General features: G+C 38.0%; 1 protein-coding gene across 5 annotated transcripts in view; it reads right to left on the reverse strand.

Annotated features, from left to right (window-relative positions):
* The window catches only part of LOC124279001 (serine/threonine-protein kinase DCLK2-like), an 84,018-nt gene that overhangs the window by 17,349 nt on the left and 41,301 nt on the right, over window positions 1-25,368 (reverse strand). For 3 of the 5 annotated variants that reach the window (XM_046715026.1, XM_046714823.1, XM_046714891.1), the window contains 3 exons: window positions 22,420-22,516; window positions 21,645-21,659; window positions 7,011-7,121 (listed from right to left, as the gene is read on the reverse strand). In XM_046715026.1, the coding sequence (XP_046570982.1) occupies window positions 7,011-7,121; window positions 21,645-21,659; window positions 22,420-22,516 (223 nt within the window). The remainder of the gene's footprint in view (window positions 1-7,010; window positions 7,122-21,644; window positions 21,660-22,419; window positions 22,517-25,368) is intronic. The other 2 variants (XM_046715101.1, XM_046714956.1) reach the window with 1 other exon arrangement.

The raw sequence follows: 25,368 nt of genomic DNA on the forward strand, positions 1-25,368 counted from the left end.
CTCTTTATAAACAAAGATAATTCAGATAAAGCAATAATTCATCTATCTACTGCTGATCAGATTTTTTTATTATTATTATTATAGGATATATATATAGCGCACATATCCACACAACTAGTGCATGCTCAAGGCGCTGGTATTTACATTATGCTTGTGGAAGTAAGCAGGGAAAATGGATCAATTAAAAAACCCATAAAAAGTAACTCAACATCTACATCTATTTTTTTTTCTGTAATCCTAGGAAAACAAAGGCATTATTCCTTCCCTATAGCTATAAAATATTGGTTCCCATTGAGTTAAATTTTCATTCACAGAATATGTATACAACCAAGACAGGGAGGCAGATGAAGGTTTTGAGAAAGGCTTGATGTGTTTGTGTTTTTGTCACGTAACACCCAGTGTGGGTTAGCAGTTAAGGTGTCTGAAAAATCTCTAATGGTTTCTTCTTCCCCACATCTCTGCTCTGGATCTGCCAGTGCAAATGTATCATTGACAAAAAGAGGTCGAAAAACAAAATCATTCAATTCTTACTGTTGCATTAGGAGACAAAGCATTTTATATAAAAACATAATTTTCAACAGCTTAGTATAAACCCCCAGGCATTGCTCTTTATGGAACAATAACATGGTTATACCATGGCTCCATATTCTCCAAGATCACATGATAATACCACTGGCACTATATGAAAGGCTATAATAAAATTTATGCAGCGCCATAAACTAACAGGCAAGTGGATTCATCGCAATGTTTAAGAGCTAATAGCTAGCTGTAGCAGTTCTAAACAATGGACATAATTCAACTGTAGCCAGTAAGGATGTTTTTATCAATAATCTGTGTTAACATTTTCAGAAGTAGAATACCATATTAGCCGACCATAGCACTGACATTTGGTCCTGTCATTGATAAAGTGGTACTTCAGACTCAAATTAATTTGCTTGGCAATCATTTGTCAACACAATTAGGGTATTCAGAGTATTCTAGAATCAGTGAAATATGAATATAAAACATGGTATAAATCAGTGAGTGAGTAAGATGGGTTTTATACCATTTAAACAGCATTTCAGCTGGATGTGGATCGGAAAGCCAAACCATTGCAAGATGTAGATGTTCACTTTCGTAAAACACACAAGCACTGACACGTTGCTGACAAACCGAGAATCAAAACCAGGGTGAATCTGAGTTAGGTATGACAAAGTTTCAAACAAAAGAACAAGACCACAATTTGGCAGAAAACATAAAGACCATATCATCTCATAGTTCATATTGTTTAAACTATTGCAGTATAACGTTTCACATGCAGAAAGATGACGTAACTGACAACATTATGATGAAGTCCTTAAAGAACCAAACAGTGTCCCTGTTGAATCTAACCCTGCTCCAAAGAGTCCAAATCTTTTAAAAACTTCCAAATGGCAGCCAAAGACGTATCACATCATTAACAATAACAATATTCTTCAATGAACTAAACAATTTATCAACTGAGTTTAAAGAAGAGAGTCCATGCACTAATTTGTTGAAATCAGCTGTCAAAATGGTTGCCATAGACAGCCAAGGAGGCCATTTCCAAGAACAATAGACTCGTAATTGAATCAGACAACCGAACTATTAACATGCGGTTGTTGAGCTCGGTAATCAGCAGAAAGGCCATATTGGCATTGCTAGACATGATTGTTCGTGAGTTAAATGTTTTGATTAATGAAGACTATGATTCCGTGACTGGTTTGCAAACAAATAACAGTTGACAGATGCCAAGGATTTTACATGATTAATTGCATGTTTGACTCAACAAATTTATAAATACTCCCAAAATATTTTCATACTGCCATAGCTGAAGCAGTATTTAATCAAGTAAATGTACTGGAATTGAAATAACTCCACTAAATACAAAAAAATAAAATAACAATGCACTGCATCAGATAACTTACAACTGAGGACAATATCACAAAACATGTTTTCACAGCCCTTGCTTTAATTCAAATTAAAAACACAATTTTTGGACAATTTTTTTTTCCTGACACCCAAATTTAGAAAATGACCCCCAAAACATTTATCGTGAGTCACCATGACTCCCATTTTACAAGGTCTACCTAAAACCCTGTATTCCTTCATTTCCAATAAAATTATTATATTTATCCATTATTAGTTAATGTTATTGTGTATATTATGCTTGATGCTTGTAGAAAGTAATATCTTATACTTGTGAAACATGACTTTTTGTTGGGTGATAGACACTTGAAAAAGTGAAATGATATCACAAATATGAAATGTTATGTTTGCAGTTTGTTGGTGTATTTTGCAAAAAAACATTTGAAGGAAATTAATCTCAAAGTTACCATTCAATTAACACTGAAGATATTTTTTGGAAGTTCATGCAGCTGAACATATAAAACAATCGAACCATATATTGGTTACACTCTCAGTATTACACTTCAAACATAATATTGTCCGACTGCTGGCAATGATTTATACATTTGGCAAATAAATGTGTTTAGATGTTTTCATTGATTTTTTCTTTTGTTCAGATATGTCATCAATTAATTGGGGATATACTGAACCCTTGTTGGAGAGAATAACACATAATTGGAGGAATGATTTCAAAGGTTCAAACATTTGCTAATGCAGCCGTAGAACTGCTCTGTTCTGTGAGATAGTAATCAGCCATCAATTTCTCTGCCAAGGTTCAATTTCAAGAATAATTCCTTTAAATAAGTCATGCACTGTCTGAATTACCAATTAACAGTGTAGAAATTTTGTGCCAGGTGTTTTTAATTGAAATGAAAAAATTCCATCATGTTCTTCATTCACATAATTTTCCAAGAAAAGGCTATGAGTTCAATACGCCGTGTAAACAACGTGATGATCTCACGACCCTTTTATTGAAAATCAGTAATTGTCGGAAATTAGTTCATGCGACACTCAGCCAATTTGTTTTGTGAGTTTTAATGACATGCTGCTCTCTAACTTCCTTTGTTGTGTGCCACCTCAATGAAATGCCAACCGATGTTAAAAAATCGCAAAATCCCTGCAGTAATGTCGGGAACTGATTCATCTTGCGATGAATAATAAATAGGTATTATCAGAGGCTGATGGAGCTCCCAGGGTTCATTTTGATTTCAGTCATGTGCTGACCTTAAAGTTTGAATCTTATTGTAATCCAAAGTAAAACAGCGTGAAACACGACAAACAGATAGCATGGGGAAATAATTCAGAGTTAACAAATTTACAATTACTAATTCATGTTTTAACAGTTAAAAATGCTATCTTCCAAGTCTTTTTATTAACCGAAAACAGATTCTGAACAACTTCTTTAAGTGACATTTGGAGAGAGTGTGTGAGTTTCTATAAAACGAGTATATGGATGGCAACTTCTTGTTTATTGTATATCACAACGTTTCTGGGCTACTTCTTGCCCCTTCTTCAGGTCATTGATCACCTGAAGAAGGGGCAAGAAGTAGCCCAGAAACGTTGTGATATACAATAAACAAGAAGTTGCCATCAATATACTCGTCTTATATATTCACCAACTTCTAAATGCCTCTCAAGAATGTGTGAGTTTAGTTTTAAGTGGCTTTTTAGCAATATTCTAGCAATATCTCCGTGGGGATAGTGACATTTGGAAGCTGGGATGATGACATGGAACAATTTCTTCATTGCAATAGTTGCAACGTTTTGGTGTAGATGCTAACACTGTCACTTGCTCGATGACAGTGTTAGAACTACACCAGAATGCTGTATCCATTGCAAAAAAGAACTTGTCTATCCAGAACAATTGTTCCTCAAGATTCTGAATAAAACCATTATGTTACATGAAGAGGAAAAAGTACAAACACCTAAAACAAATTATTTTCATTTCAGACCAAGCTCAGACACAGGTTGGACTGCATTTTCATGAATTATATACAAAACTACAGATGATCACATTTATGCAATACCACATATGCATGATATTTATGGAATGTGAACGCAAAACGACCAAAAAACCCGAAACAGACAACAGGTCTGTACACAAACCACTATCCATATTTATTATGAAATGAACAAGCGATCAGAAAATTTGAAACAGTTGGAAGTAGCCCTTTTCCCCCAAATCCATGGTATTATATCATATTTCATAGTGCTTTGTTTCCCCTACGTATTTAGTCTGATAAATATAGTTACCCACAAGGTGAAAAATAATACTTACACAATTAAAGTCTTTCAATGACATTTGAAGGAGAAAGAATGTACTCTGAAACGTCATGTTACGAATATATCAGAAGTCAACGTCAATAAATTTATCCTTTATGTGTTTGACTTCTAAATGACCTTCAAAGACTTGTGTTCAGAAATATTTTATCTATTCTAGTTTCCTGGTGAGTGAATTCAGACCCAAAACTCTTGTTGGAATCATCACTGCTCTCCCGATTCTGAAGACTTCATTTAACCCCACTAACCAATGCTAGATGGATGAGGTTACCCTACATTTTCCATTTCATTTAGCATCTAAATGCCATTCAAAGACTGATTCGAAATGTTTCATCTATCTTAGTTTCCTGGTGAGCAAATTCAACAACAAAAATCTTTTTGGACTCATCACTGCTCTCTCGACTTGAGGACTTCATTTAGCCAGACTTACCAATCTTGCTAGATGGATGAGGTTATCCAACATTTCGCAAACCCATACCAAAAACCAGAAACTTGTTTGATTGAAAATATGCTTCATGAAAATATTTTTTAATTGAAGAGATCGTTTTCTGGAAGTTATAGTGTATAACATCATATTACAAATGAATCCTGTAACCTTCCTTCGATGTTTGAAGCTTGCCTCTTGACGAATTGACCACACAATTTAAATTGGCCTGGGATGATTGAAGAGCTACTACCGCTATTACCATCTCGTAAAACTTTGTGCACTTTCAATTTGGAGTGAGACAATCAGTAGCACACTCTATGTATGATGGCTGTTCTGTAACTTTAGAGTGTGCACCTCTTTTTGATGCTTGTCTCATCACCCTAGCAACTATACATTTACTGTGACTCAAAATAACAATGTCAAATTCAAGCTATTTTGAATAAAATGTCCTTTAAGTAGACATGTGGAAAATAGTATGTGTCATGCCCTTAGAAATTTTGTGATCTTGTTCCTTGTTAAAATAATAATGGGGACAAACCTGACACACAACCAAATTAAATATGTCTTTTTTAATTTCCTTACTTTTCATAAAGTTATAATTACTGGCTCTGGTAAAACAAAAAATGAAAATTACTTCCCTAAATAATAGTGCAAGATGTATCCTGAATAATATTTCAATGGTACCATGGACGTCAAATATATTGTGATACTAAGTGTCCATGCTAACACACTATGCAACACTTCACCCTGTTCTACACTCTTCTAGAGAGATGTTTGTTTGTTGTTTACAATGCACTCAGCAATATTCCAGCTATACGGCAGCGGTCTGTAAATAATCAACCCCAGACAATCCAGTGATCAACATTATGATCATCAATCTTCACAGATGGGATACGATTACATGTTTTAACCAAATCAGCGAGCCTGACAACCAATCCCATAAGTCGCCTCTTACCACAAGTATAGGAAATAGATAGGAAATGAACTGTTGCTTACCCAGTGAACATATTCTCCTCACAACAGTTCAACTATTAGTTTAGTGCTTCTTTACATGTAGCATTCTACATTCTCATACTATCTTCTTGTCAACACATCTTAGGCTGTGAAATAAATATGATATTAAACATTTATTTTCCATTTACAAGGTTATTGAACCCAAAAATAAAAATAGTGCCTATAAATGTAAAGGGTTTAAAAAAATAGGAATGGATAACTACATCAAATATTTGTCAAAAACTTTAAACTGGAGTGATCAAAAGATTCCTGCATCATTCCATAACGTAATGGTTTGTGTTGATGCTAGCAGGTAATATTCTCCTAATGTTGTAATTATCACAGCGAGTCCACCAGCCACTTCAAACACTTAAACATCCATTAGAGATCCCTAAAAGCACCACAGTAATATTCTGATTTAAAGATATCAGTTCAACCCATCTTTCATCAATATTGATGAATCTTGATACTAATCAGATTATTTACAGCAAAGGGCGAAGAAAGGAATTTCTCTCAGTGAACCAGAAACTAGGATTATGTCTCAGCTATTCCATACAGATGCAACCTTCTTAAGACCTTATGGAGGCTAAAGCAACCAAAATCAAAGGTTCTGTAATGATCTGATATTTCATAAATCACCTTTTTTATTACTTAGATTACAGATTCCACCTTATAAAACCATTGAGTTTATGGTTGAAATCAAAATCAAACCTAAAACAGCTTGTCTTGTTATGATGGGTCAAATATCATGAAGTAATAAACAACATGTGAAAAATGGGGTTGGGAAGTGTTACACATTTTGTCAGCAACACAGTTGTCTGCAGGTTGATTTTTGTAATGTTGAAAATGCATTTGATAATCATCTTTAAGTTATAACGCAAATATATTGTTTCTTGCTCTGGTATGGTTTATTATAAATATTATAAACCTTAAATCTGGCTTGTGATGACAATTTTTAAATGGAAATTAGTCTGTTTTTGTATAAAAATCACATGGATTATTTGTAGAGTTAAAACAATCTTTACCATCAACGAAACAAAACAAATTGTCCTATTCTGATATTTGTTTGAACAATATTCAATTTTTCAGGCTAGCAGATCTGTAAAATATAAAGTAAGGCCTTACATACTTTTGACCAAAGCTTTATTGGGGTTGAATTATTGTCTTTTGCACAAACAAAAATAAGAAAAATCGTTCCTGCCAAACAATGAGTCATCTATCGTGTCTTTCATTTGTGAAGAGGCACTTCAAGTTTCGCCTTGCCCTGGTGATGATTCTCATTCATTGAAAACCATTAACACCCTAGGGGATCACGTCACTTTGCATTACGCAAGTTTACAACTGCCTCTGATCATGACAGCCATTTTAAAACAAAAAATTTAAAAACATGATTCGGTTGACTCACCATTGTTGAGGCTTCTTGATGAAGACGATCGCTGTGGGAACTTGGGCGAGCGTAACGTGATTCTCTGTGGCTGGAAATTCATGGATTTGTAGGCGCCAACCATTTTAACCTCTGAAATTATACATTTCACATTATTTAAAAAAACGCATCTGGGGTTTGAAAATTTAGGTGTGCAAGTCTAGTTCTTGAGGGGAGATGTTATAGAATGCCCGAAATGTCCAAAAATGGAAAAACTGTGTTGTATCTTTAAAGATTAAACATCCTGGAGAAAAAAAGAAAATAATTCCTTTTAGAAAATCCATTTGAGTCAAGCAACTTCTGAATCTGTGATGCTTGAGCCATTGTTAAAAGATTGGGAGAGAATTACATGATTTTTCTTGACGTTGGATTCAGAATCTGGAATTAGACGGGCTCAGGAGGCTTAACACCAACTTCTGTTTTCCAGGAATCATCTTTCAATGTCCAGTTAAAGTATAAGCTGAAAATCAAATATTTGTCAAGAAAAACTCTCAGGGTGCCCCACTACTCACTGAAAGGAAAAAGTTTTACAGAAAAAACAGTTGTCTTAAGAAAACACAATACAAAGGAGTCCAGAGACTCTCTTCATTTTCAGAAGCTACATTATGTTGACATGCCAACAATTATAGTCCTTCATTGACATATTTCTTTAAAGGTCTGTGTGAGGGTCTTTTCCTCTGAACTGATAGGATTCTTATCCTCTAATTGTTTGTACAATACCTGTTCATGGTAATACAAAGGTATGAATGCCATTTAGAAAGTGGTCAAATGTAAGACGTTATATTTTGGATTACACTTTCTCAGTAAAGTACAAATTCTAGTACTTTTGTTGGTTTGAGTCCCATCTGGGATTCAAACCCATACTCTCAGAGTCAGGCACCTAATTGCCAGCACATAAAGTTAGTCGAGGTGGCAGAGTGGGTGAGTTGGCTGACTTGGTGTGCTGTTGGGGATCCACTGATTGACATGGCTCAGAAGGGCAGATGCTGTAAGATGCTGCATGTTTTTTTTTTGCAGAGTTGCCTCCCTTAATGCTGTAGGGATCCACTGACTGACATTGTTCAGATGGCCAGGTGGTGTAAAATGCTGCATGTTTTTCTGTTCAGAGTTGCCTCCCTTAATGCTGTAGGGATCCACTGATTGACATGGCACAGATGGCAAGGTGGTGTAAGATGCTTGTTTCTGTTCAGAGTTGCCTCCCTTAATGCTGTAGGGATCCACTGACTGACATTGCTCAGATGGCCAGGTGGTGTAAAATGCTTCATGTTTTTCTGTTCAGAGTTGCATCCCTTAATGCTGTAGGGATCCACTGATTGATATGGTACAGATGGCCAGGTGGTGTAAGATGTTGCATGTTTCTGTTCAGAGTTGCCTCCCTTAATGCTGTAGGGATCCACTGATTGACACGGGTACAGATGGCTAGGTGGTGTAAGATGCTGCATGTGTCTGTTCAGAGTTGCCTCCCTTAATGCTGTAGGGATCCACTGATTGACACGGTACAGATGGCCAGGTGGTGTAAGATGCTGCATGTGTCTGTTCAGAGTTGCATCCCTTAATGCTGTAGGGATCCACTGATTGACAGAGGCACAGATGGCCAGGTGGTGTAAGATGCTGCATGTTTCTGTTCAGAGTTGCCTCCCTTAATGCTGTAGGGATCCACTGATTGACACGGTACAGATGGCCAGGTGGTGTAAGATGCTGCATGTTTCTGTTCAGAGTTGCCTCCCTTAATGCTGTAGGGATCCACTGATTGTAAGATGCTGCACACGCACAGATGGCCAGGTGGTGTAAGATGCCAGGTGGTGCATGTGTCTGTTCAGAGTTGCATCCCTTAATGCTGTAGGGATCCACTGATTGACACGGCACAGATGGCCAGGTGGTGTAAGATGTTGCATGTTTCTGTTCAGAGTTGCCTCCCTTAATGCTGTCCACTGAGGGATCCAGGTGGTGTAAAGATGATTGATCCACGATTGTACAGATGGCTAGGTGGTGTAAGATGCTGCATGTTTCTTTCTGTTCAGATCCAATTGATGCCTCCCTTAATGCTGTAGGGATCCACTGATTGATGGCACAGATGGCCAGGTGGTGTAAGATGTTGCATGTGTCTGTTCAGAGTTGCCTCCCCTTAATGCTGTAGGGATCCACTGATTGACACGGCACAGATGGCAAGGTGGTGTAAGATGCTGCATGTTTTTCTGTTCAGAGTTGCCTCCCAGGTGGTTAATGCTGTAGGGATCCACTGATTGACACGGCACAGATGGCCAGGTGGTGTAAGATGTTGCATGTGTCTGTTCAGAGTTGCATCCCTTAATGCTGTAGGGATCCACTGATGACACCACAGATGCTAGGTGGTGTAAGATGACATTGTTCAGATGGCCAGGGATCCACTGGTGTACAGATGCTGCATGTTTTTCTGTTCAGAGTTGCCTCCCTTAATGCTGTAGGGATCCACTGATTGATACGGTACAGATGGCCAGGTGGTGTAAGATGTTGCATGTTTCTGTTCAGAGTTGCCTCCTTAATGCTGTAGGGATCCACTGATTGATACGGCACAGATGGCCAGGTGGTGTAAGATGTTGCATGTGTCTGTTCAGAGTTGCATCCCTTAATGCTGTAGGGATCCACTGATTGACACGGTACAGATGGCCAGGTGGTGTAAGATGCTGCATGTGTCTGTTCAGAGTTGCCTCCCTTAATGCTGTAGGGATCCACTGATTGACACGGTACAGATGGCCAGGTGGTGTAAGATGCTGCATGTTTCTGTTCAGAGTTGCATCCCTTAATGCTGTAGGGATCCACTGACTGACATTGCTCAGATGGCCAGGTGGTGTAAGATGCTGCATGTTTCTGTTCAGAGTTGCCTCCCTTAATGCTGTAGGGATCCACTGATTGACACGGTACAGATGGCCAGGTGGTGTAAGATGTTGCATGTTTCTGTTCAGAGTTGCCTCCCTTAATGCTGTAGGGATCCACTGATTGACACGGCACAGATGGCCAGGTGGTGTAAGATGCTGCATGTGTCTGTTCAGAGTTGCATCCCTTAATGCTGTAGGGATCCACTGATTGACACGGTACAGATGGCCAGGTGGTGTAAGATGCTGCATGTTTCTGTTCAGACTTGCCTCCCATAGTCACATCAGGATCTGTCGTCTGTGGGTTGGAGTTTAGTTTTACGCCACTTTTAGCAATATTCTAGCAATATTATGGCAGGGGACACCAGAAATGGACTTCACACATTGTACCCATGTGGGTAATCGAACGCGGGTCTTCGACGTGATGAGCGAACACTTTAACCACTAGGTTACCCCACCGCCCCCTGTGGGTTGGAATGTTTGGCCACTAGCATATACCTATTTTTATTTTTTTCACAGTTGTAAACTTTTACCAGTGTAATTTTTAGGGATGTCATGATACATAAGTTTCATGAATTGATACATATCACAATACCCATGTCCACGATTCGATACGTATCACGCTACCTATTTTCGTAAATTTAGTTACATTTTGAACATTAATATTTCATATTTTATAATTGTCCATGAAAAGATCCACATTTTTTATTCTCAGAGATTTAAAAGTTCTAATTTCCCATCTTTGTACATGAAAAATAATCATTTATAACTCTCATAACATCAAAAAAACATGATACAATTGCAAAATGTAAACAATACATAAACATATTTAAACCGATACTTTCAAAACTAAATATCAATACAGTTTTGAATGTATCGATAATTGTATCGTCTTAGAAAAAGTATCGCTGCATCGATGTATCGATGTATCGTGGCATCCCTAGTCATTGTATGCTTTTCTCCCATACTGAACAGACATGTATTAAGCACTGTTCAAAGTAGTAATTAACCCAGCTCTTTTATCACGCATATGATTGAAATTCTGACTTTGACACTTCCAAACTGCTGCTTTTCTATTTTGTAAAAAATATTATTAACTATCTGAAAAATCATCTCAAGCACTGAGATTAACAAAATCAATATCTCAAGGAAATGAAAATCTTTTTTTTGCAGTGAAAAAATCATATTTTCCATATGGCAAATTTCAGATATGAGATCTCTACAGACCCCGAAACTTTCTTCATCAAGGAAGCCAAACTTGATAAAGATCTCAAGTGTGCTTGTGAAGATGCACTAGAATCATCCAAGATAGGGGTTGGGATTATAATTCTGTTCTCTGCCCCGAGCTTAATCTGAAATCAAAAGGACTAGATTTCTAAATCAATACGATAGAGAGAAATCATGACAACTGTGAACATTGTTCAAACATTTGTGACGATAAATGTAAACCCAAAATTGTAACTTTCACAAGTGTTTTGTTTGCTTAACTCACAGCTAAACTTCAGAGGGTCTTGAAAGTGAAATGTAAAAAAAATGTAACCAAGATTTAAACAGTTACAGAGGCTGCAGCCTTAAAACAGCTGTGGGGTTAATTCAAACATCGGAGTAAAGTTCCACAAAGGTTTAATTCAATTCCAAATAATAGTGTTCTGATAAACTCATAAAGACATTCAAGGGGACCAACTGCCCCTTAATTTCAGTAATCTAAACCACCATTTCACACAGTAATGGTTGTTGTTATCTCCCAGCCTCCTAGCTGGGCTATCATCATCTCTACATTGGATTCATATTCTTACAGATGAATCTCATCAAATATCCAGCATAATTATTTCAAAATTATGGTTAAATGACACATGATCATCATGATAAGTAATCAAAAAAAGCCAGATGACAGAGTAGAGTACTTATTCTGATCTTATGAGTTTTCAAAACTCTGCCTTAGATGACCTGGTTCACCTCTATCAGCTTAACGTTCTTAAAAGGAACTCACTGCAGTTGGAATAACTTTTTTCAAAATGGGTGAGTGAGTTCAGTTTTACATCGTTTTTAGCAATATTCCAGCAATATTACGTCAGAGAACACCACAATTGGTCACCACACATTGTATCCATATTTGGAATCGAACCCAGGTCTTGGCATGATGAGCAAACGCTTTAACCACTAGGCTACCATGCCGTCCTTTTTTTTTTTTAAGAGAAACTGAAATGACATAAAATTTGTATCAGGTTCAAATCCAAGCCTAATTATGTTTCTAGGTTTGACAGCACCAGGTGAGGGTGAGCTTCATCGAAGTGATACATGCATCATCACACTTCAAGAGGACATGCAGTGATGTAGCTTAACTAGTTTTGAAAGGGTATTAAACCCAACTAACGCACCCACCCACTTTGACATTGATAGCTATTATAGTGAGTGAGTGAGTTGGGTTTTACGCCTCTTTTAGCAATATTCCAGCAATATCACGGTGGGGGACACCAGAAATGGGCTTCACATATGGTGCCCATGTTGGGAATCGAACCCAGGTCTTCAGCATGACGAGTGAATGCCTTAACTACTAGGCTACCCCACCGCCCCGATAGCTATTATAGAAGCATTGCAGAAAACAATGTCCCAAGGTACAGTCATCCCTCGCCATAATGCAGGTCTTGGGGTCCATGGATGACCCCCGCGTTATTAGCGTACATTTCCTTTTATACCAATTAAACCCTGATTGGATTCCATTTTAGGTCAGATTACCAATCTAAGGCCAGCCTTTTTAAAAACATTAAAATTGAAAAGAAAAAGAAAAGCAGTGTTTGTTTTATTACACCTGCTGGAAACAATTGCAATGTGCAAAAGCCAACCTCATTTGCTGCCACTGTGAAACATATGAATTATTTAAGAAAATATAATAAAAACCTGTTGAAAACACATTGAACTATGATAAATTATGACAGATCCATTGTCTATAATAAAAGGGAGACAACTTTATACTTGCTTCTCTCCCTATTTCTCACACTCCTACTTTCCTTTCTTCCCTACCTTTCAAAAACCTTTTTCAATCTTTGGACCTAATTTAGTGGCCAAAATCCTAAAGCACCTAAGAAAAATGTTTGACTAAATATTCTGTCTCAGGATAGGCACCCGACAACTTATGCTCGACAGAATAGTTGACTAAATAGATCAGGCACTCAAGACTTGGGCACTTGGTTGACTGCAGCAATGAGTGAGTGAGTGAGTGAGTATAGTTTTATTCCCCTTTAGCAATATTTCTGCAATATCACAGTGGGGGAAACCACAAATGGGCTTCACACATTGTACCAATTTGGGGAATCGAACCTGGATGTTTCGTGTGGTAGGCGAACACTTTAACCACTACGCTACCCCAATGCCTCTACTGCAGCAATGCATTCCCACAACATGGGATGCTGCTTGTAATATACTCATGGAAACCAATAAGGGAACACATGAAAGTACAAGTGTTCCTTTATTTATTTCCAGAATTTCACCCACAGTGCAATAAATACCTTGTGAAGAAACCTGGAAAAAGAATAGAGGAACACTTGTACTTTCAGGTGTTGCCTTATTTGTTTCCATGAGTATGTCAATCACTGGTTTGTCTAGTCCAGGCTTGATTACTTAAAGGCCATTTTCACCATACTAGAGTGGTGATGTTTGTGGAGTTAAATAACAAATAAATTTGTTATATCATAATAATTAGTTATTGTCCCTGGTATAACAATATCAATATGATACTGTGAAACAGGCATGTACGATTTTCATGAGTGTGCTACAAAAATATGTTTAGGCTCAAATTAGAATGCATTATCTAAAGGAGGAATTATGATCCATATCATATTAAGATTTCAACTGGAAGAATTATTTCGATCCATCATAGATAATAAGCAGTTGTATTTTTTAAATTTGCCTCTTCTGTTTAATTTAGGTTCTTACTACTCTTAGTCACTTCTGAATACCCACGGTTATTCTGTGATTAATCATACTGTGAAGTAAGTGTAGTCACATGTACATCATTTTCCAAGTTTGTTTGCTGTTAATGCCACGCTCAGCAATATTGCAGCTATATGGCAACAGTTTGTAAATAATCAGACCAGACAATCCAGTGATCAACAGTATGAGCATCGATCGCCATTGGGCTATAATGACATGTGCCAACCGTGTCAGCTACCTTTGACCACATAACTTAGTCACCTCTTATGACAAGCATGGTTGCTGGAGACCTATCCATGTGTTTCTCAGGTTTATTTATGGTTTCACACAAATAAGCATAATAAAAAGAACATTGCCTAAATCAATACTTTCTCATCGTGATCTTCAGGCACCAGTTACTAATTTCAGCTTTGCCATTATGATTTTAACCATGCCATTTGCACATTAATACAAGGAACTTCCGAACCTTTTAACACGAACAAGTGGCAAGATCTTCACACAATAGTTACTCTAACTAAACAGAACCGGGTGAAATGTTACCCTTATTATTCTCATACTGCGTGAGAGCATGCTGCAATCCCCAGAAAGGTTAGAATAAACCATCATATGCCCTGATTGAGCTTTCATGAATAGAATCTCGAATACATATTGACATGTGTGGAGCTTGATGAAATACTATTTTCCTGCACATTTTTTATTCGAATAGTGTTTTCCTGAAGAGACCTGCTCTGTAATGGCATATTCTGACTGGGTACTTGGATCTGCTGCCTATTGAATCCCAGAATGTTGGCAAATTGGCAGTTGAAGAAGGAACAGATCAGTTATTGATTTTCAGATAGGGCAATGGCTGAAAATGCTTATTTCTCTGTGTTGTGAGATCAGCATGTATTTTCAAACCATTACCACTGCTGTTTCAACACAGAATGCTGTTGACAGAAAGCCTTGAGGAGGAATTAAGAAATGTAATGGCATAATTGTCCGTCATCCTCTTGGTATTCTGACAATTTTGCAATTTGCAGGATTTATATCTAAAATTCCTCAAAGTAATGGGACACTCATTTTCTCTCAAGAGAGATGCAAAGTCCATTTCAGATTTCAATTTTTAATTTTTCTAAAATTCCATCAGTGAAATGGGAAATATAATGAGAGCACATCTCGAAAATAAACAAAATGACATTTCTGGAGTAGAATCTGAAGAATTTCACATATCTGGCCAAGAAATCCAATTTTGTTAGTGAAAGTAAAAATTGTAAAATTCATGTCAATAAGAAAGAATGTATGCATGATCAGGGATCCAGTCTTCAAACTTGAATTTTTACTCAGTCATTGGAAGGGAATTTTTAAATCCACTAGACATATTAGAATGTATATTCCATTAAAATAAATCAACTGCACAAAACATACACCAATCTTTTGAAATGAAGTAATAATTGCAAGCCAAATATATAACAGTTTCATCAAAATGATGGAGAGTAGTATACCCCCATGATTACAGTGTTTGCTTATACACTGCTGATATAGGTTTTATATCCCATGTGGTACACCAAGTGAAGACCATCTTTCTCCTCCAAGGTGATATTGCAGACAGGTTATTAAAGTAAAACATCACCAACACTGGTTATGGAGCTCTGGGGTAGTTTGGGGCTAAAGTAATATGTTATGCTGCTTTTGACAATATTCCATCAATTCCATGGACACCAGAAAATGGCTTCACCTACAGTACCCATGTTTGGAATCGAAACTCAGGCTTTCAATGTGATGAGCAGACACTTGAACCACCAAGCCATCCCACTGTCCACTGGTAACTAAGATTGGGATTAAGTTGGTTGGTTGGTTGGTTGTTTAACACCGTGCTCAGCAATATTCCACTAATATGGGGACAGTCTGTAAAGAATCAAGTCTTGAACAGACAGTCCAGTGATCAACATCATGAGCATTGATCTACGCAATTGGGATATGATGACCTTGTTATTTAGTGAGCCTGAAGATCAATTCTAACCCGGATATTCACCAGTATGGATTTAGGAGTCAACCAGAGTGGAAGTTGCATCACAAAAGACCAACTCTTCTGTTCTTGCCTCAATTTCAACTGAGTGAGTGAGTGTGTTAGGTAACTGGTATTTCCCAGTTAAATCATGAAGTGTCAGGTAAATTGGTAGGAAAGCCTGAAGTCTTCAAAGTTAGTGAAACCTATGAGCAAAAGTATGGGGTTGACTAGTCATGACTACCTGATAACCAAGGCAAATCTTATTCAAGTTCACCAATCATCAGATCCTGGCACATCTAAGGGAGGAAACTCTGCACAACCAGTTCTGCCACTTTTACATCCTCAACAACCCATGTTCCTGAATATGAAAGGAACACGTGTCTCCACAGTAGTCGCCCAACATACAGCCCACTCTCCTTGTTTCACTAAAACAATGAATATGATTGACTCTGGGGTCAAAAATCAGAAATACTATGATTAATGTTAACATTTCATTGCAGCCATCAGATAACATTTGTTTTATTACCCATCATGATTGTGCCTTTCTTTGTTATTTTCTGTGTCATTTTCAGCCTCTGAATACTAATCTGATGCCACTGGTACACAGATCTTCATGGTAATGTGTGGACACTTGGGCAAGCCACATTGTTCAAATGTGCATCTGGTCCCTCGCCAGGAATGGACACCCTGGGCAAGCCACATTGTTCAAATGTGCATCTGGCCAGGAAGGAATGGACACCCTGGGCAAGCCACATTGTTCAAATGTGCATCTTGTCCCTCGCTAGGAATGGACACCCTGGGCAAGCCACATTGTTCAAATGTGCATCTTGTCCCTCGCCACCCTGGGCAAGCCACATTGTTCAAATGTGCATCTGGTCCCTCGCCTAGGAATGGACACCCTGGGCAAGCCACATTGTTCAAATGTGCATCTGGTCCCTCGCTAGGAATGGACACCCTGGGCAAGCCACATTGTTCAAATGTGCATCTGGTCCCTCGCTAGGAATGGACACCCTGGGCAAGCCACATTGTTCAAATGTGCATCTTGTCCCTCGCTAGGAATGGACACCCTGGGCAAGCCACATTGTTCAAATGTGCATCTGGTCCCTCGCTAGGAATGGACACCCTGGGCAAGCCACATTGTTCAAATGTGCATCTGGTCCCTCACCAGGAATGGACACCCTGGGCAAGCCACATTGTTCAAATGTGCATCTGGTCCCTCGCCAGGAATGGACACCCTGGGCAAGCCACATTGTTCAAATGTGCATCTGGTCCCTCGCCAGGAATGGACACACCTAAGCCAGGAAATGGACACCCTGGGCAAGCCACATTGTTCAAATGTGCATCTGGTCCCTCGCCAGGAAATGGACACCCTGGGCAAGCCACATTGTTCAAATGTGCATCTGGTCCCTCACCAGGAATGGACACCCTGGGCAAGCCACATTGTTCAAATGTGCATCTGGTCCCTTGCCAGGAAATGGGTACTCAGTTTGTGAGCTGGATGTAAAAACAATCTGGTGTTTGTAGACTAGATGGGCTGTATACTCCCCATGGAGTTGAGAACAACAATTGAAATGCATATGTAACCACTGACTGGGAACAAATCGTATTTGAGATACCTGGTGTAGAGTGTAAATGTAACAGATTAACTACAGAAATAATCAGGTGATACTCTACTCAAACAAGATGAATAATCAGGTGTTCCACATAACAGATTAATATGAAAGAATAGGGTATATATCACTGTAGCTTTTTCTCACTTTTAATGTCAAACTGTAAAGCAATGTAAAAATTGTTCAAAGCAGTGTCAACCAAGCTCAGTGACACTTGGCGATTATTTTTTGTTCAAATGTATTTTGTTTTGACACACTTCATTAATGTTTTATATATTTCTGTTTTACCTTACACACAATTCAATGTTTTAAAATGTTTTTGTTGTAATGTCATTGCTATTGATAACACTTGATTAATGCTTAATGATCACATCACACAACATCTCACATCTGTAAAGTATTAGAAAGTTAAATGCACTCGCTAATGTCTTAACGTGAGAATACACTTCCATCAACTCAGCATGGTTAATGCCATCCAATTAGGCAAGATATTGATGAATACAGAGATTATTCACAACGAGGGAGACGAGCTGTGACCCTGACTTTATTACCTGCACAAAAACAAAGGGGTTTTGGAGACTGCATACAAATATGCTCATTACAGTCTGGCTTGATGGTGGCGATACTCTGGCGAGTCATGGGTAGGATTACTGGGCAGGTCTGAGGAGGCCCTGCTGATAATATTTGGAGACACGAAACTTGGTTTAAAGTTGCCTCCAAATTATTGAACATATATGGTGAGGTGCATGCACATGTGTGTGTGAACTGCTGCTTGTACATGTCAGGAATTATGCCAGCTTTATAGCACTAGCCCATGAGATACCATGTTGCAATTTAACATAGACACGCCACCAGACAGAGTATACAGTCTTCAAGCAACCAGTCCTTATTTTATCCCCTAATGCAATGATCTTCAGGAACCCATGCTTGTCGTAAGAAGCGACTAACAGGAATGGGTGGTCAGGCTCACTGACTTGGTTGACACATGTCATTGTATCCCAGTTGTGTAGATCGATTCTCATGCTGTTGATCCCTGGATTGGTTGGTCCAAGCTCGAATATTTACAGACTGCCACCATATAGCTGGAATATTGCTAAGTGTGGCATAAAACTAAACTCACTCAATCACTCACCTGATGCCAAGCACCAGTCAACAAATACCATCTTTTAATGTCTTTGGTATGACACTGCCAGGGGATCAAACCACTGTCCTCCAATTCTAAAGGCAAATGCTCTATCCACTACACCATTGTTGTGGTGTTTAAGATGACAGAGGGGTAGTGGGGTAGCCTAGTGGTTAAAGCGTTCACTTGTCATGCCGAAAACCCAGGTTCGATTCCCCACATGGGTACAATGTGTGAAGCCTATTTCTGGTGTCCCCTGCCGTGATATTGCCGGAATATTGCTAAAAGTGGCATATAACTATACTCACTCACTCACTCACTCACTATGATGAGAAAACACATGTGGAACAGATAGGATGCCAGTAGAACTGGAGTTACGATTTTAAAGGCTGATCCACAGTCAGTTTTGCTCTTAAATTTTGAACATTACTATAAGAGTTTTAATTCTGATTCATCTTAGGTTTCTTTGTTCACATGAGATGAGAGTAATTGTGACATGGTCTGAGAGTGAGTGAGTTTGGTTTTATGTAGCTTTTAGCAATATTCAATCTGAGTGCTAGTCTGTCTATCATAGTCTCTGAACCACATTATTTTCCCTAATGTCTGGCCCTCCCCTGCAATGCTAAAGCAATAAATGAAGCAAGTCTAGATTTCCTCAGGTTCAGGAATCTCCCATCTCACTGGGGCTCCTCTTCAAATTAAATGGGTTTATATCAAAATTATATATATTCAGAGACTAAGCAGCAGTCTAGCTGAGTCACAGTGAGGATAGTAAGAATGGGATTCACACATTACAATATACATGTCTCCAGTGTGATGAGCCAGGACTTTAACCACTAGGAAACAAATTGGCCTTCAAAAAAGAAATTCTCATTGGAGGCCAAAGTGGCTGCCATAACTAACCAGCTTGTTTGATTGGGCCTGTAAAACAAGGCAGCTACAGTAAACAGCACCAAAGAATTGCTGAAATTCTGCAGCAGTTTTCTTCCATGATGATTACAGAAGAAACTCAAGAACTGAAAGCCAACAGGATGACCTCCTACCCAATTAGCAAACTGCCTTGTTTTACAGACCCTTCAGAGGACTATCTAACAAGCAGGTTAGTTATGGCAGCCAATTTAACCTCCAAAAAAGAATAATTACTTTTCTTGCAAGCCAAATTGTTCCCTATCTAAAAGAAAATTTAATCAATAAAGTCTGTCTTTGAAGTTTTGAAGTTCCTTTGAATATTTTTGATACACAAGACCAGGCTACAACTAGTGAAAGTTTGTGCTGTCTTAAGATATGGTAACACTGATAACACAAAGCTAGTTTCTCCAACATGATGAAACAACAGATGATGATGATGCACCTTGTGAGTTTATCATTATGCAGACAAAAGCATCACCACAACAATTCTTTTTCTGTTCCTTTAGATCCCCAACAATTGCAGTCATTTCCTATGTGATAATAATATTTATGAATCCAATAGGCTCTTATAACAGCTCTATCATTGTATATACATTGTCATATTCACCAAGCAGGGAATACGCTCTGTATCTCAGATCTTATGGCTGCTCTGAGAGTGCATGGAACCACTGATCCTGGTATTGACATTACAGTATGGAGACTATCATGATTAAATATTAGTGGTATTATTGACATATTCTGCAACTGTCGATCATATGTCAGGCGCAATACGCGACTGACTGTCTGGAAATGGAACCACAATGCAGACAGAGGAACTCCAAGTTTGCAGGAATGAAATTGTGCAAAGCTCTGGTGGCTCAGAGTTGTCTGGGAAATATTCCCAATTGCCCAGATCACTTTCAGTGATCCATCCCAAGGCTAATCAGGATGATAGAGACCCTATGTTGTTAGGCACAGGACTGGAGTAATGGTGTGCTTCTGGTGGACACCTTGGTTACAATGGACAATACAGGCTCACCATCAAAGGGAACAGGTGACAAAATTGCTGACAGAGGTTGCCTAAAAACTATTTCCATATTGACAATTTCCAAAAGACATTTTTTAATTCACGAAGGGCTTTTGAGGTTTAAAGGGGTTTAGTATGTCTAAATGAAGTCAAGGAAGCCATGATGAGAGAACACAGCAGTCTGTATGAAGCTGAAAAGGGGACACTTCTGGTACCGTGTGTGTGTGTGTGTGTGTGTGTGTGTGTGTGTGTGTGTGTGTGTGTGTGTGTGTGTGTGTTGTGTGTGTGTGTGTGTGTGTTCAAAAGAGGTTACAGAGCATCCGATTCTTTTATACTACTGTAGTTAATGTTTTTCAGTAAAATGAGGTAAGTTGGTATTTAATTTTAGTGCTATGGCTCTTGAAGATTGGCAGTCCTTTAAGAAAGTATAACCAAGGTCATTTCAATTGTTTGTCTGCCAACTCATATTAATTTATGCTATTATTCTAACAGTTCATTAAGGAGACCTTTCAATTTAAGACAAGTCTACGAGGCTGAAAATGGGCACCAGAGAGTGGAATACTGTCTCTCAAAATAATCATGTTCCACAAAATATTGTACAATTCCAGTATGATTCCTTAAATCAAAAAAGGCAAAACAAAAACATTTTCATATGCATTGTTACCAGAAATAAGGATGAAGCATTCTTGGAGATGTGTTCATGCAATTCATATATTGGTTAACACAGACACGATTCAGCAGGTTAGCGGGTAAGGGAAGGGGGCAAACATTTTGGGTGCAGTAAAATCAAGTTCAAACCAGGACTGTTACGATTCACTTAAAATGACATTAATAATTTGGTGCCATACAAATCTTGATAACAAATACATTTTATAAAAATAATGACATGTTATCAACCAATATATTTTCTGAAAGTATATACAAAATTTCTTCTGTTAATGTTTAAATGCCACAAAATTAGTAAACATATTTTTGTTTGGATTTTTATGATGGCATACATCACTTTAACATGTTAACAATTTCTTGCAATATATATGATAAAATTTAACTTGCACATTGGCAATATTTTAGTCACATGATACAACATCATGATCTTATGTTTTTTATACCTTAACAAAGTGAATCGTGACAGTGCTAGTTCAAGTGTTTGGCAAACCGTTAACTCACAACTGAATACAACTCAAAGCAAACCTACTGACCTATCTTTTTCCTGACTGGAACAAAAATATATAAATACAAAATTCACAACTAAAATAAGACAACAAATACAACAATACAAACAAAAGGGCAAAACAAACAAACAGGAAACACATTAAGTGACTAAAAAACATAAATGCAGGTGTACACACACTAACTAACCAACCTTTATACATTCAATAACAAGATCTGTCCAGAAATAGTAATTCTTAGTAGATAAGTCTGTTATAACACAATTACTGTATGTGACCAATGAAAAGCTTGTACTTTCTGCAGATCACCTATTGAATACTGTGATTAGTTTAACTGTCAATTCCAGATGTAATAATCACCATGTAACCATGCAATAACATCCTTAAGTCATATCTGAAGTGTGTTATAACAAGAACAAGACTACTAATCTGGGCATATTAGATTAAAGTTCTCCCATAAATCTTTCTGGTATCCAACGTCTAAGATCTGTGTAGATTCTATTTAGAATCGGTCCCATGCAGCCTGTGGTGGTTGTAAGATGCGACCAGATAGATTGCATGATCAGGCTTAGTAACTTGCTTCAATGTCGTTGTACCTTGTCAGCATGGATTGTTGCATATAATATTGATCACTGAATTGTTTCGACTCTAAGCATTACATGCATTTATCATATAGCTGGAATATCATATTGCTGAGTGTTGCATAAAAACAACAAATACAGAGAGACAAGACCTGTTCTTAATCCAAAGTTTGTATATTTAGATAACTTCCATCTTTGTTGTAGATCACAGTAACCATACTCACCATTGTCATCCAAATCAAAGTCGTCCACCGACAGCTTCTCATGACCGTATGCCACAAATATTGTTTCATCACTGAAGAAGTCTGCCAGACAACACACCTGCAACGTTAAAGGTGAAGGTTACAGGGGAAGGTCAATGTTTCAGACAGGGTAATTTTCTAAGACTTTCAAACAGGTTTTCCATACATATGCTGTTTCTTGGTACCGTATTTGCTAAGGTCATGCTAATGTTGTTTTCAAGTCTTGATTTTGGGGGGCAAACTATTTTGAGATGATTTTGAGTGAGTTACATTTTAATGAGTGAGTGAGTGAGTTTTAAGCAATATTCCAGCAATATCATGGCTGGGGACACCAGAAATGGGCTTCACACAATGTGCGCATGTGGGGAATCAGACCCGGGTCTTCCGTGTGAGGAGCGAACGCCTTAACCATTAGGTTACCCCACCGCCCCAGTTACATTTTAGGGCTACTTTGGACAGCATTACAGCTATGGCATCATGGAGGATCTGCCTGGAGAATGGGAGGACATTGGTTTCATAACCTGGCAGCGTAATACCAAAAGACATAAAAAGATGGTATTTGTTGTTTCCCTTCCTGTCCCTTGGTATTAGGGGAAAAATCAAAGACTAGTTGGTTTGAAGAGGGCATACTGTATCTGGGTGGAGTATCCATGTTGAGCATTAGGCTAAAAAGTGAATTGGGTTAATAGAGTGAGTGAGTGAGTGAGTGGGTGGAGTGAGGAGTGGTGAGTGAGTGAGTGATGGGTGAGTGAGTGAGTGGGTTGGTGAGTGAGCAGATTGACCAGAATTGCAATTATATCACAGCATGTCAATTATAATGTAAGTTAATGTAAGAAGAAAGCTCAAAGAGGTGCAGGCCTCAGACATTTACCACTAAGGTGAAATCAACAAACATGACAAATCTAAAACCTAATCAGGGTGAATCAAGGACAAAGTAGTAAAGAATGAACAGTAGGGTATAACTTAAAAGCCTTGTTTATAATTCCCTAAGCCACTAAACCACTTAGCTCATTGTCAAACAACATGTATAATCAATTTCAGATCACTTCTTTATTTCCTATTGAATTACGATCATCACAGATGAGTGGTAGAGCAAGAGAATTGCAGTACCCCACAGACAGAATAAATGCATTTTGTAAACAATAAAAAAGCACAGCATGATAACAAAATGACTAGCTGAGTGTTAAAAGTAATTTAATATGTCTCTTGACGAAAGCTTTCTGGCAGGTTGTTTGTTGACAATGGCATGTTACTGCACAACAGTATTATCTGAATTGCTATGTAGGACAAACCAGGGCTGTTTACAAGTATTTATGACACCAGAAGTTTATTGGATCTACTTGACAGTAATAGGTGTAGGTATCTCCAGTCACTATCTTGTTTACAATGTAACGACCTCATATCTTTTACCATCATGTGTTTCTTACACTTATACTACCCTCTAGGAAAGATATCTTCTATTTCTATGGAAATTCTATTTATTTCTTACTCTAAATTGTACCTTTAAGTTCAAGAAAACATCTCAGCTGTGGTGTGACATCATACTTTCTATATTACATACCATCAAACTTTTATGTCCTTTGTTCCTTTTGTTTATGATGTCATATCTCTTTTGTCTATTATATAATATGCACTGTTGTTTATGTCACATCCCCATCTGTTTATGAAGTCATATTACACATTGTTGACAACTGTTTATATCATCCTTTGTTTATGATGTCATATCTTCCCTTTGTTTATGATGTCATATCTTCCCTTTGTTTATCTTCCCTTTGTTTATGATGTCATATCTTCCCTTTGTTTATGATGTCATGTCACACATTGTTTACATCTTATCCTGTTGATGATGTTATATCTAACTTTGCTTATGATGCCATTTCTTCCTAAAGCATCCCTTTTTAGCATGTCATTTAAGAATTATTTCATTATTCCATGCATGAGCAGTGTAGCCTCATTAATGCTCTAATCCCATTAACATAACAATGTAACATTTAATAAGGTCTCAGACCTCCCTATAGGGCCAGGCCTGATATCACTGCCTCAGACTGAATATCCTTACAAAGTGATGTCTGCATTGAAACGAAAAGGTTCACCCAGAAATCGAATGTTACAGAAATGTATTGTGACATCAGTAAATCCCCCAACAAATACAATGAATAATCAATGAATTATATTTAAAAAGAGTGAGTGTGAGTGAGTTTGTGCCGCTTTTAGCAACATTCCAGCAATATCACAGCTGGGGACACCAGAAATGGGCTTCACACATTGTACCCATTTGGGAATCAAACCTGAGTCTTCAGCGTGATGATGGAACGCTTTAACCACTAGGCTACCCCACTGTCCCATTAAAGTTTACAATACAAAGGGAAATACAATGGGTGAATTAACAGGCAGCAGCAGCGTGTGTAACCTGCCCTAGAATAAATGTAAGTGCACTCACAAATGTTCATAATTTTGTCACTGTCTCCACATTTGAGTGCAGCATAGGGTTGGAAGCTGCGAGGAATTTGGTGTCCACAAATTAGAATTAAAACCACACATGGCATGTTGACAAGATTTTAGGTGAATAATACTGATAATCCTCCTCTTGGTGCTCTTACAAAACTGACACTGAGCAGTAGAAACTGTCCCATCCACAAATTTTTCAAAAGGTCAAGCCTTCTATGGGCATCAACAAAAGGGCCAGATAACTCCAATCTCTGTTCCCAAATAACAATCAAACTTAAATATATGTACATACAGTAAACAAAACTGAATCTTCATCTTAACTAAGTCGATTTGTCAGCAACATTGTAGCCATTGTGTCCCTGATACATCACAATTCCATAATCATTAACTTGGTAGCATTTTACTTAAATGGATAGGTGGTGGGTTAGCCTAGTGGTTAAAGCATTCGCTCATCACGCCAAAGACCCAGGTTCAATTCCCCAC

The sequence above is a fragment of the Haliotis rubra genome, unplaced genomic scaffold (assembly GCF_003918875.1).
Source record: "Haliotis rubra isolate DU_JTF1 unplaced genomic scaffold, ASM391887v1 Scf1, whole genome shotgun sequence".
In the NCBI taxonomy this organism is placed as follows: domain Eukaryota; kingdom Metazoa; phylum Mollusca; class Gastropoda; order Lepetellida; family Haliotidae; genus Haliotis; species Haliotis rubra.